This window comes from Poecilia formosa, unplaced genomic scaffold (assembly GCF_000485575.1).
Source record: "Poecilia formosa unplaced genomic scaffold, Poecilia_formosa-5.1.2 Scaffold1338, whole genome shotgun sequence".
Lineage (NCBI taxonomy): Eukaryota > Metazoa > Chordata > Actinopteri > Cyprinodontiformes > Poeciliidae > Poecilia > Poecilia formosa.
In genome coordinates, this window is record NW_006801277.1 from 2942 (window position 1) to 14823 (window position 11882).

General features: G+C 42.4%; 1 protein-coding gene and 1 long non-coding RNA gene across 5 annotated transcripts; one reads left to right on the forward strand and one right to left on the reverse strand.

Annotated features, from left to right (window-relative positions):
* Nucleotides 1-5198: 5198 nt before the first annotated feature.
* LOC103132809 (myelin protein P0-like) lies at nt 5199-10395 on the reverse strand. 4 transcript variants are annotated; one of them, XR_475633.2, is made up of 5 exons: nt 10288-10395; nt 7221-7368; nt 6023-6051; nt 5578-5889; nt 5199-5489 (listed from the first exon to the last, which is right to left on the reverse strand). XR_475633.2 is itself a non-coding variant. In XM_016667595.1 (4 exons), exons 1-4 carry the CDS (start codon nt 6380-6382, stop codon nt 5404-5406), a joined length of 447 nt encoding a protein of 148 aa, XP_016523081.1. In that variant the 5' UTR covers nt 6383-6899; the 3' UTR covers nt 5199-5403. The 4 variants fall into 4 exon arrangements, 1 of the variants encoding a protein (XP_016523081.1); XR_475634.2 differs by lacking the exon at nt 10288-10395 and adding an exon at nt 8921-9002; XR_001661070.1 differs by lacking the exon at nt 7221-7368 and having other exon boundaries at nt 10288-10375.
* LOC103132808 (uncharacterized) lies at nt 7666-9694 on the forward strand. The gene is made up of 2 exons (XR_475632.2): nt 7666-8767; nt 8935-9694. It is a non-coding gene; the product is annotated as an uncharacterized LOC103132808 (long non-coding RNA).
* Nucleotides 10396-11882: the final 1487 nt, after the last annotated feature.

An 11882-nucleotide genomic window follows, 5' to 3' on the forward strand; every position in this document is an offset into this window, starting at 1 on the left:
CTGGAGATTATCAGAAAAAAAAATGAGAAAACTACACACGCTGTATGCTCGAACCGTGGATTTTGTTTAATAAAGTTGCACAAAAGCTAATTTGAGTTTTCTTTTAAATTCTTTTTAAGGGTGCAACACTTCCTACAATCCACAGAAGAAGAAGAAACTACTCTGGTGTTACTGTTGGGGAAACTGTTACTGTTTCCCCATCAGATCCTCAGCGTCTCTTCACCGCTCCACCGCCCAGGTGGAAAAATACACGGCTGTTTGTTCAGCCTCTTATCTAGAGAACTACGGACCAAGCCCCGGCTCCAGACAAGTTTAACAGGAGGGCATCGACTTATTTTGGGGGGGCAAAATGAGTCTACGTAGCTGAACATAGACAACATCAATAGCATACAGGCTACTTGTTAACAAGCTTAACGTGCTGTACTGATATTAGCTAGTCATCTTTTAGCTAACATTACCTGCATCCAACAGCTTTACTCAACTCAATCAGTTAGTTTGGGGAAAAAACTGCAAAGTTATTTACGTTTTTGCTGGTTTGCTGCCATGATTCTAACACACCTGCGCAGCAGCAGCAGGTCTACTTTGCTGCCTCACAGGTGTAAACCCAGCGCGAGCGTCTCAGCGTTGATGTTGCGTTTGAAGGCGGCTCGGAAAAACAGGTTACGACTTGTTAGCAACGGATTAAACTGTTTTAACTGCTGGAAAAGGTGACATAGGATACGGATATGGGAAGGGCGGGAGCTCCTATTTTATCAAATTTATATAGGAATAACAGACTGTTGGCCATTCCAAGGTAAAAGCAATAAACAGCTTCCAGTCCGGGGCCCGCCACGGACACCGTGAAAGCTCAAACAAGGTGTTGCAGCAAAGTTATCCCACTTTTTCCAACTGCATGCGCCCTAATCAGACGCACACAATGCGTGTTTTCTCCCAGTCTATGGGAGAACGGTACCTGATAGGGAAACATGAATCCACATGCCTTCAAGTAGAACTTTTTTTAAACACATGCGCACTCAGTTTCTAAGAACCTAGCACCAACTAGGCGCAGCGAGAGCATTACACGTTTTCGATGTGTGCCGTTACTGTGTAAACACAGATCGTAATTAGAACGTTTTCGTGTAAACGATCCAACAAAAACGGAACAAAACTTCCGTTTTTGTTGGATCGTTGTCGTGTAAACGCCCCCTTAAGCACACCCGTTGCCATGGCAACCTCCTGCGCTCCACAAATCGACCAGAGATTAAAAACATAACATTCAGTCCGTTACGATATCAGGTTTACAGGCTTGATATTTATTTTGCGGTCATTAATAAGCCTCCCTGAACACAGCGGTGGTTGATTAGTTAATTTTAAACTTCTGCTCTGCCAGTTATTTTGGTAATAGAACAGAAACGCACAGAATTGCGCAACACCTTGTTGAAACAATAATCACCGAAATTATTATTGTTGTTGGGTCATTAATTTGAACACGTTTTGTTGATTTTGTTGTTGTTTTTCTTTAATAAAGTTACGAACGTTTTAAGCCAGTCGGAGGAGGACGTGCTGGCTTCAGCGTCAGTTTGTCACTTAATTCCGAGATCGACTCAAAACCTTCCGCGATTGACGTGTTGCACCGCTGCTCTAGCAAAGCACGAACAGTTCAGAAACAACATGAAATGGGAAAAAAGTTTTTTTATTAACTGATTAAGTCGTGTTTTAGATTGTTCTTGAAAAAACTAATCAGTCACGGCTGATTTTTCTCGAATTAGCTGTTGCTATTGCACCATGATGCAAACATGGGACTGCTGTTTTATTCAGTTTGTCTATGTCAATGTGTGTCTGTCCCTTTCAAAAAAAAAAAAAAAAAAAAAAGTAGTGATGCACTCACGGCTGCACAGTGAACCCGTTGATTTTATACAGCAGACAGTCGCTCCTCTCTCTTGCAGGTACTGCGTACCCCCGCTAAATCTTTTAGGGGTACACAGTACCCGACCGTACCCCCTTACTTTCACCCCTGGGGTTAAGACTAGAACCCATTATGACAGTCTGAGGGCACATCACTACGTCACATAGCGGAGTCTCTCTGATTGGGTGACGCGCCGCGTTGAGCGGCGAATGTTCAGTTTCCAACTGCAGCGTCGTACGCGCGTCAAATGATCAAAACACACGAAGCGCTTCAAACTGTGCGGCGCTTGACGCGCGCGCCTCTGCACAGACTTTGATTGTAAACCTGACGCTCGAAACGCGTTTCCTGTGAACGCAACATAAATATAACCATATCTGTCTGCTCCTGACTTGACAGGAAGTCAATCTGTTAAACTAAATTAATACATTTAAATATGAAATGATAAATGAATGCTATGTTGATTAAAATAATCCAATGTTTTAATAAAATACACAAAGTTCTGGATTAAATCTAGGAAACTGAGTGTTAAGTTTGAGCTGATGATGTCAGGCCAGTTAAACCAGTGATAATGCATCAACAATGGTTTGTTATATCTAAGCTTCTTTTTACTTATCTTTATTCTGTAATGTAATGATGTAGTTTTACATGTTTACATGTTTTATCATGTAAATATTCTTTACTAATAAACCTGACTGATGTGAAATAAGCATTCCTGTTTGATCCATAAAGTTATGATAATTTAGAAACAATAACATTATTCTTATGGTTTATAAATGGACTTGACGCTCCAGTTCCTGTTTCCAGTCTGAGCTGATAGCAGGTTGTCATGGTTACCACAGTAGAAAGTAAACCTGGTCACACCCAGCCTGCTGTACTGTTGACTCTCAGTCAGCTGACTGAACCGCAGCTCACCGTCTGGATCAGCTGGTAGGACGGGTTCAAGCGGCAAACTGTTTGCATGAAGCACTGAACTTCCTCATCCAGACAGAAACAATGAAACTCTGACTGGTGGAGCTTCAGTCTGAACTGGTTTTATACTGGGAACCATTACATGATCCCCTGACCAGTTCATCTCTCAGTCCATGGACTTTAATCTGACTTTACAACCTGGCCTCATCCTGATACTTCTGATCAGCTGCTCTCTGAGGAGCGTGCTACCAGCCGCTCTACTAGTGTTGCTAGCAGCTCTGTTAGCGTTGTTAACTGCTCTGTTAGCGTTGCTAGCTGCGTTAGCCTCTGGGGTTCTGGTTCCAGGTAATCGGGCCTGCAGGCTGGAGTTGGCCACATGTTGTTGTTGTTGCTTCTCGTCTCCCTGCTGGTTTTACTCCAGATGATCCCAGTTTGTTAGAACATGTTTGTGACTCACCTACCTGAGATTCTGCTGCAGTGACAGATTTATTCCAGCAGGTCGATCCAGAAGTGGCGGATCAGAACCGGAAACTGATCCTGGTGACCTACCTGCTATACTCACTAGAGTTCTGACGGTCCAAACATCCAAACACCTAGAAACCATCAGTTTGTTGTTCTCCTCTGACTCTGAACCAAACACCTCCTACCTGAGGTCTGATCCACCAGAACCAGGTTCTTCTGAAGCAGCTTGAATTAACTGGACCTCATGGTGGACCGGAAAGTTCTGCTGGTTGTTCTGTAGAAATAATCTGGTTTCTGCTCATCTAGTGACAGCAGAACGTCTGGAAACCAACCAGGGGAGTTTCTGGTGTTTAACGGAACCAATTAATCAATCTTATTAGCATAGCACTTTTCAGCAGCACGGCTTTACATCACACAGTTAAAACCAATAACAGACATCACATTTTGTCCAGAGCTTCATGAAAATGAATGCTAATCAGTTTTGATTTAAAGGATCGCAGTGTTTCAGCTGTTTGGTAGTTATCTGGAAGTTAGTTCCAGATTTGTGAAGCTGAATGCTGAATGCTAGCCGCTGTGTTGGTGTGATCAGGTGGGTCAGGTTAAATTAATCTGTCTACATACTGCTAGCTAACAAGCTAGGCTAATCATAAGATAGAAAAACTGATTCTTACCGTGAAGAACTTCCTGTTCCTGTCCTCTGGTCGGATGACTGAGAAATAAACACGCAACGCATTTAGCTTGGTTCTGACGCCCTTTGACCTCTGAGTGTTGAACAGAGCCCAGACGGTTTGTTTACATCGGCAAATGACTGATTAAAATCAACTCAGTTCAATTAATTAATGTTTAAGTTATTTACATTCAATAAAATTAGGCACAGGACATTAACATGTTAAACATTATAAAGCAATTAATCACATTTTCTTTTTACCTACAAAACCTAACAGTAGGAACCTTTGTATTCATGTGTTTCTGGTACGTCTTTAAATCTGATGCACAAACAAGATCGATGGAGGATGAAGCTGCTTCTCTCACCCAACTGGGGTTAATTTCTGCTTCTAACAATCTGATTGGATTCTGGAAAAAATCTGTTGTGTTCAAGTTGTGCTAATCGCAGTTAGGCTAGCTACTCAACCCTAAATAAGCATCTTAATGCTAACCATGTAGCAGCTAATGCTAACATCAGCGAAATGATCTCCATTAAATATTTTAATAAAAACATTAATGGAATCTGTAAACAGAATTTCTCTCCCAAAGAACCACAAAATGCTCCTTTCATCACAAACAACAACCAAAATAACATGAATGTAAACACTCACCGATCTGGGTTGCTAGGAGACGGGTTGCTAGGAGACGGTTGCTCAGTCAGCTCCATCTTGCTGTCTTTGTGGTTTCTCATGTTCCCAGGTCGTCTCCAGTTGTCTCAGATGATGATCTCCTGGTTTCTGTTAGCAGAAATCCATCCAGCTGCTACAGGAAGAGCCGGGGTCACTTCCTCCTGTGGCTCCGCCCACTTTTGGTGACCTGAGGCTTCTTCAGAGACTTTTTGTTCCCTTTCTTTAAAACTAGCACTCTAGCTTTTTAGCTGGCATCTTAACATGAAACATGTTGATGGTGAAATAAGGTTTCATGTGGTGTTCCTCAGGGTTCTGTTTTGGTGCTGCTGTTATTTCTGGTTTAAATTCTCACTCTTCACCACATTTTGATCCCTTAATGATCACTGAGATCATACATTACTATTTAAATCATTATTATTGTGCATTTTATGGCTCTTTTTTAGGTAGTAGCGTTGATGTGGGTATATGGGTGGTTGCCCAGGGGGGCATTTCAAAGGAGGTGCACGTTAAGAGGCTGAAAGCAAACGGTGAGAGAATCTTCTCAGCAGGATCACTGGACCGTTTGTTCAAGTTTCCTTCAATTAAAACTCTCAAAAATCCTTTATTTTAATAAATTTTATTTATTACTGCCCCTTCTTTTAAAACATCCACAAATAAATAATCTTAACGGTGATTCTGTATCAGTAACAGCTCCAGTGGTTTCTGAAGGACTGACATGAACTCTTGACCTTCTGCTACAGAAATAAAATGGAGACCAGACTGTAGAGCTGTGACTCCATGTCCTGGTTTGATCAGTTTCTAATCAGTTTCTCATCAGTAGATGATCAGACTGAGAGCACAGAGGACCAACGTCTGCAGGACAATACGACTGCTGGAGACACAACTTGCTGATTTCATCACTGGGAAAGAAACAGCAGATTAGCCTTTTGACCACAGAAACATTCAGAAACTGTTGCATCAGGTAACGTCTGAGAGAAATCAACTCACCCTCCAACTTTATCTTGGTGTGTGTTCCCACACCATCAATGACGACGCTGCACTCGTAGGTTCCAGTGTCGTCCAGCTCCAGATTCCCCAAGATTATGGAGTAGTTCTTCTTCTTGAACTCTGTTTCGGACCAGGACACTCGACCTTTATACCTCTGGTGCTGGAGGTTTGGGTTGGGAGTGTCTTTGTTGATGTCCAGCAGATTCTTGTCATCTTTGTCCCTCCAGAAGACTTTCTCAGCTGCAGAACCAGAGTAGCAGGGCAGCACGGCACTTTTACCAACTAAACCTGGGACGAAATCCTGGCAGGTCACTGAGGGAGAGCAGAGGAGGAGATGAAGACCACAGCAACACCAGAAACACCAGAAACACCAGAAACACCGAGAAACCAACAGCAGAGCTGATATGAAACCCAACAGGAACAGGGAGTGTGTTCACAGACTGACCTGACGGTATGATCACAAAGATCCAAAGCCTGGAGAGAAACAGAGTTCAGTTTCACCAAGTTGGATCCAAAAGCCAGAACAGAACAATGATATGGATGTTTAAAAACCACAGCTGGATTATAATCTGGTATGACAAACTCTTGGGTGTGGCTGGAATTACAAAGCTAATAACCGGATATTACAGGTTCAGGTTGAGGCCTGTAAAGTCGACTCATCAGGTTCATCAGTAAACTTTAACATTTGCTAATACAACAGAAATTCCTAGAAATGGATGAGTCATTGTTCTTTGTTCGACATTCAAGACGTTTTTCTCTTTCTTTAAGCAACCGGAACAACAAACCTTCTGATAAGTGACTTCATGGCTGTTTGGAGTTTGTAGAAACTGAATAAACTGTTAACGGTGAATGTTTGCTAACAATCATTATAGCGACAGGAGTTCCGGTAAATTGGTGAATTATTTAAATGATGCGTCGCATCATTGTGACGTATGGAACCAAATTCAGGCGTTTGAAGGAGCCGGCCTCTCTGGTCATGAGCAGAAGAAGAGTTTCAGACGAGTTAGAGTTTAGGTTATTCCCATCCTGATACCTGCATATGTTGCCTAGCAACCACAAGCTGAACAAGACTAAACATTTAGCTGTTATTTAATTAATATTTTGATGACCTTTTTTCAAAAATTATAACAAAAACTCTATCTATGCAGATGACAACGGCCTAACAACACGACTGCCAGAATTTAAAAGTGTCGGCCCGCAATGCATCCTGGGATACGGCGGGCAGGGAAGGACACACTTTACTATGCATCATATTGAACTCTTTTAGGCAGTGGTGGTTTCTGATATGAGCCAGAACAACTAGACAGATATAAATGTGTCTAATCCCAGAGTGTCAGACATTTACAGCCTCATCACAGACAGTTTACCAAACATGTTTAAGGATCCCAGTCGTTGCTGAATTCATTTTAAGGTTTTTAGTTTTTAAAGCTCCATCACATATAAAATATTAATTCACATCATTTCAAAATCATAGCTGTAAATTTCTGGCTGGTCGGATTGGACTCTGATCAGAAAACATTCAGGATTTTGTTTTCTGTTGCTTTATTTCCATTGTTTTCAGATTCATAAAATCAAACTTTGGTTCTCCTCTTCTATCAGAACAGGAAACGTTCATATCAACACCTGTTGCCATGGTAACACACCTGGTTGGTGTCAGGAAGTCTCAGTTCTGGGTTCGGTTCTGATCCGGTCAGCCTGCTGGTCCGGTCCGAGTCGTCCTCCATGTCCATCCAGAAGACGCCGTCTCTCAAGACGGGTCCAGCTGTCCAGAGGTTCTGGCCCGGTCCAGATCTGGAACGGAGCAGACGGGTCAGGTCAGCCAGAGGAACCTGGAGGTCCAACTGGACCACTTCTATGTTAACCAACATTTAAATCCACTAGGACCAGTCCAGACCACTGGAGCGCCTGTCACTGGGTAACCACGGCAACAGCACTGACAGATTTAAATACATTTGTTTGCAGCCATCCAGTCCAGGAAGTAGTCTGACACCAAACAAAGTCAACATCTGACATTTNAGGTAAAGCAGAGGGCGTGTCATGCTGAGGGTCTGGTTTCATTGAGCTGCAGGTGGGCGGAGCCTCCTGTCAGGTACAGTCAGGATGTTCAGCAGGAAGTAACAGAGTTTTAAATCAAAGATAAACAGCAATAATTTAATTTAGGTTATATAACCTGTGAGAGAAAAAAAAAACAGGGATACATTTTCAGTTGTATTTTCACCACCAAATGTTTAACTTCAAACTAAATGTTCAACTCAGGAGCTAAACTCTTAGCTCACTGGCTAAATGAAGAATAAGAATTGTATGAAAGTTTTTGTTCTACTCTTGTTGAGAAGTGTTCATAAAGCCGTCACTGTGATTTTCACATTTATGACACCAAAATGTTTCTCATTCGCTCCAAGACAGCACGTTTGAAATAAATTGTAATAGAAAGCAATGCTCTGATTAAAGTTAAAACTTGAACTTGTTTCTCTTTAAACCGGCTGTGTGATGCGTTCAGGGAACCCAGAGACATTAAGATGTGTTTCAGTTCCCTCTACAGACCGCAGAGTTTTTCCTCTGACTGGTTTAATCTGTGACGATGTGCAGCCAGACTCTGGATTAATGTAATAATTAACCATGAAGACGGTTCATGGTTCAGCAAACATGGATGAAGTTATTAGAGTTTTAAAACTTAAAGAAGGTTATTTAGCTTCACAGAGACATGAAGTTTGGATCATGTGACCTGTGTGTGGTTTAACTAGACTGATCCACTTCCTGTTCCTGAGCCAATCGGACCTGCTTACAGTTGGAACCGGGTCGAGCTCCTTTTGCAGAACCTCTGTCTGGATCCAAAGAGGAAGGAAAACATGGAAGTGAGACCGTCTGCGGGAAGAAGTGAGGAAAGGTTCTGGTCTGCCGATCGGGTTCGGACCAGAAACTGCTGAGCAAGACGACCTCAGTACTTCATCAGCAGGAACAGAACCAGAACCGTCTCTGGTAGATCTCCATCCACCAGGAAGAACCAGCAGCTCCTCCAGAACCAGCATGTCCTGACTGGACCTCTGACTGGGAACCAGAACCAACCAGAACCATCTGGACCACCTGACCCGGTTCTACCTCTGCTGGTTGGTTCTGATCCAGAGTCATGAAAACGACCCAGAGCTGCTTAAAGTTTATATCAAGTTCAGAGACGACAGAGCCCCATCGCATGGTAACTAGCATAAGCTAATGCTAAAACACTACGCCAACACAAAGACAGCTAATGCTAAAGCGCTGCAACAACATGGTATTAGCACAAGCTAATGCTAACGTGGCACTTTGAGGTCTTTCAAAAAGTTACTCAGATAACTCAGTAACTAGTTACTTCCTGCTCTGCAGATGTTAGAGTGAAGATGAAGAGTGCTGAACCCGAATCCTCTCAGAACCATCAGCTTCCTGACATCTCTGGAAACCCGACGCCCAGAAATGAATAAAAACGTTTCCAGAGTTTCTGCGGCTCTGCCTCCAGAGCGCCATCAGCTGACTGGGAGCGGGGCCAGTCAGGTAACGATCCAGAACCAGAACCGGTCCTGGAGTCACAACAACAACAACCAGCATGCTGTTCATCTGTGTGACGGTCAGAACCAGCAGTTCACCAGTCCAACCGGGTCAGCAGGAACACGGAGAAGACATTCCTCTGGAGACTCAGATACAGATCATCTTCATCATTATCTTCTTCATCATGATGAAGATGATTAGCTTCATCATCTTCATGAATATCATCATCTTCCTCCTTCCCAACCACAAATCCAGCATAAATTAGGACAAAAAGTGCAACTTTTAAATCCAGTGTTTTTTGGTTTGTGAAAACATTTGAGCCGAGGAATTTGGATCCTGATCTGAAGGAACGAGATTATGGGTTAGATGTGTTCCACCTACAGTTGCTGATGTTCTGATGCAGATGCCATGGGACAAGTTGGGACAAGTGGACAAGTTGGGACAAGTTGGACAGGAATATCTACTGACTGACTGAAGAAATATTCTCTGTAAAACAGACGGAGCTCTTCTGTCATCAGGACTACATTAATCTGTCAGATTACTGAGGACGGTTTGTTTTATTTACTTTGCTACAACAAAGTATGAGATCCACACAAAGAGATAAAAAATAAATAAAATGAAGGAAACAAACTCCTGAAAATGTGCAAAATTACCTGAACAAAGTCCTGCTGCTGATGTGTTAAAAGATTAAATATTTCATATCACTCTGATTTATTCTCGTATTATTACGAGTTTATTCTCCTAATTTTATACTTTTTCTCAGCTTCAATGCTCAGCGTTCTCAGAAACATTCATCCCTCATTCAGTCCGAACAGGAAAGGTTCTGATTGGACCGTTTCTCAGTCAGCCCTGTTCCCTCCTGGGACCAGAACCCGAACTGGGTCCGACAGAACCTGCTCCAGAACTCGTCAGACACTTTTCTAGAATAAATTTGATTTCATGATTAAAATCTTGAACGAAACACATAGAAAACAACGGAATCTGGATCAGAACCGAGCAGCAAACATCTAAACCTGTTTCTCCAGAACCGCAGCTTTAAAATCAACGAACCGAACCGATCAGAACCTCTTCACAAGTCAAGATCCAACATTTCAGAAAAAGCAGCTTCAGAAAAAAAGTTCTGGTTGTGTTTGTTCACCAGAACTGCGCTACAGTTTTATTCTCCGCAAAATCAGAAAGAAATCAGACACCAACCTTTGAAGGAGAGATAATGGATCCCTCCAGAACCAGGAACAGAACCAGAGTCCTTCTGGCCGCTGAAGAAGTAAAGCAGCTCAGCTGATTGTCCCTCCCTCATCCGTCCTCAGCTGATTGTCCCTCCGTCATCCTAACAGGTGTGTCGTTGGATGCAGACCTTTGAATGCCTCTATCTAGTGGACAGAAGTTGGAGCTGCAGCATCTCAAAACAAAATACCTCCCAAACCCCCCAAAAAGGTTATCTAAAACTGGTCCATTCTGCAGACTGTGCCAGTTTTCTTTTAGCTTCTTAAGGTGATTTTATACAGTATTAGAAATAGATGAAAATACAAATTATTACATTTCTTTTCTAAATAAGAACATGCCTAAAATGCTAAAGCCTCAGGGCTAGCAGGGCCATCCCTGCTGCTAGTCCTAGAAAATTGAAAAGAAAAGGTGTAAAATGTCTTAATTATATTTAATATTATTTATAATTTATTTTTTATTCTACAAATGAGTTGTTTTTGGTATTATTGGAGATTCACTTTAATTTCCTACTTTACAAAGTGCCTTAAATGCCTCAGGACATGCAGGTGACCCTTTGGTCAAAAATGCCGCAACAGGCCGTAGAAAAGCCACATCAAATCTGGACGCACTAAAACAGACCAGTAAGAACTTTATGAGGCATTTTAAAGACTTTAACTATGAGCGCTACGAGAGGCTAACAGCTAGCACTTAGCACAGCAAGCTGGTTTGCTGGCCGTGACAGACGCATGGATTTTATTTACAAGTAATGGGGTGAGTGTTACTTTTCTATTAAGCTAACTATTTAACATGGTGTCTAAATGAGCCAAATATAAAGAACACGCTTTTACCGCAATGAGGTTAAACTCTAATAACTTCATTAATGTTTGCTCAACCATAAATATAGAGGAACCAAAATTAATTTATTTTAAACATGCCTTCTAGGAGCAAATAAGAAACATTCTAATGTCATAAATGTGAACGGTGACGGCCTGATAAACACTTCTCAACAAGAGTAAAGCATCTCTGAATGTAAAAACCTTGCACAGAACTCTTATCCTTCAGCATTGGCTAGTGCGCTAAATGTTTAGTTAAATATTTAGCTTGGAGTTAAACATTTGGTGGTGAAAATACGACTGAAGAATGATCCTCATTTTTTTCACTGACAGGTTATATAACCTAAATTAAATTATTGCTGTTAATCTTTAATTTGTAACTCTGTTACTTCAGAGGTTTGCTTTGGAAAGTTGCCATCAGTTTTCAGCCATGTCCTGCTGAACATCCTCAGGTAAATAACTCTACCTGACAGGAAGCCCCGCCCCCCTGCTCAGGTGACTGACTACCTGACAGGAAGCCCCGCCCCCCTGCTCAGGTTACTGACTACCTGACAGGAAGCCCCGCCCCCCTGCTCAGGTTACTGACTACCTGACAGGAAGCTCCGCCCCCCTGCAGAGCAATGAAACCAGACTCTCAGCATGACACGCCCTCTGCTTTACCTGCTGCTGGTGGCAGCAACACAACCTGGAGTCCAGAACCAGGAGGTCGGTTCCGTCCCAATGGCCCCACTGGTCCCAGACCAGTAGGAACCA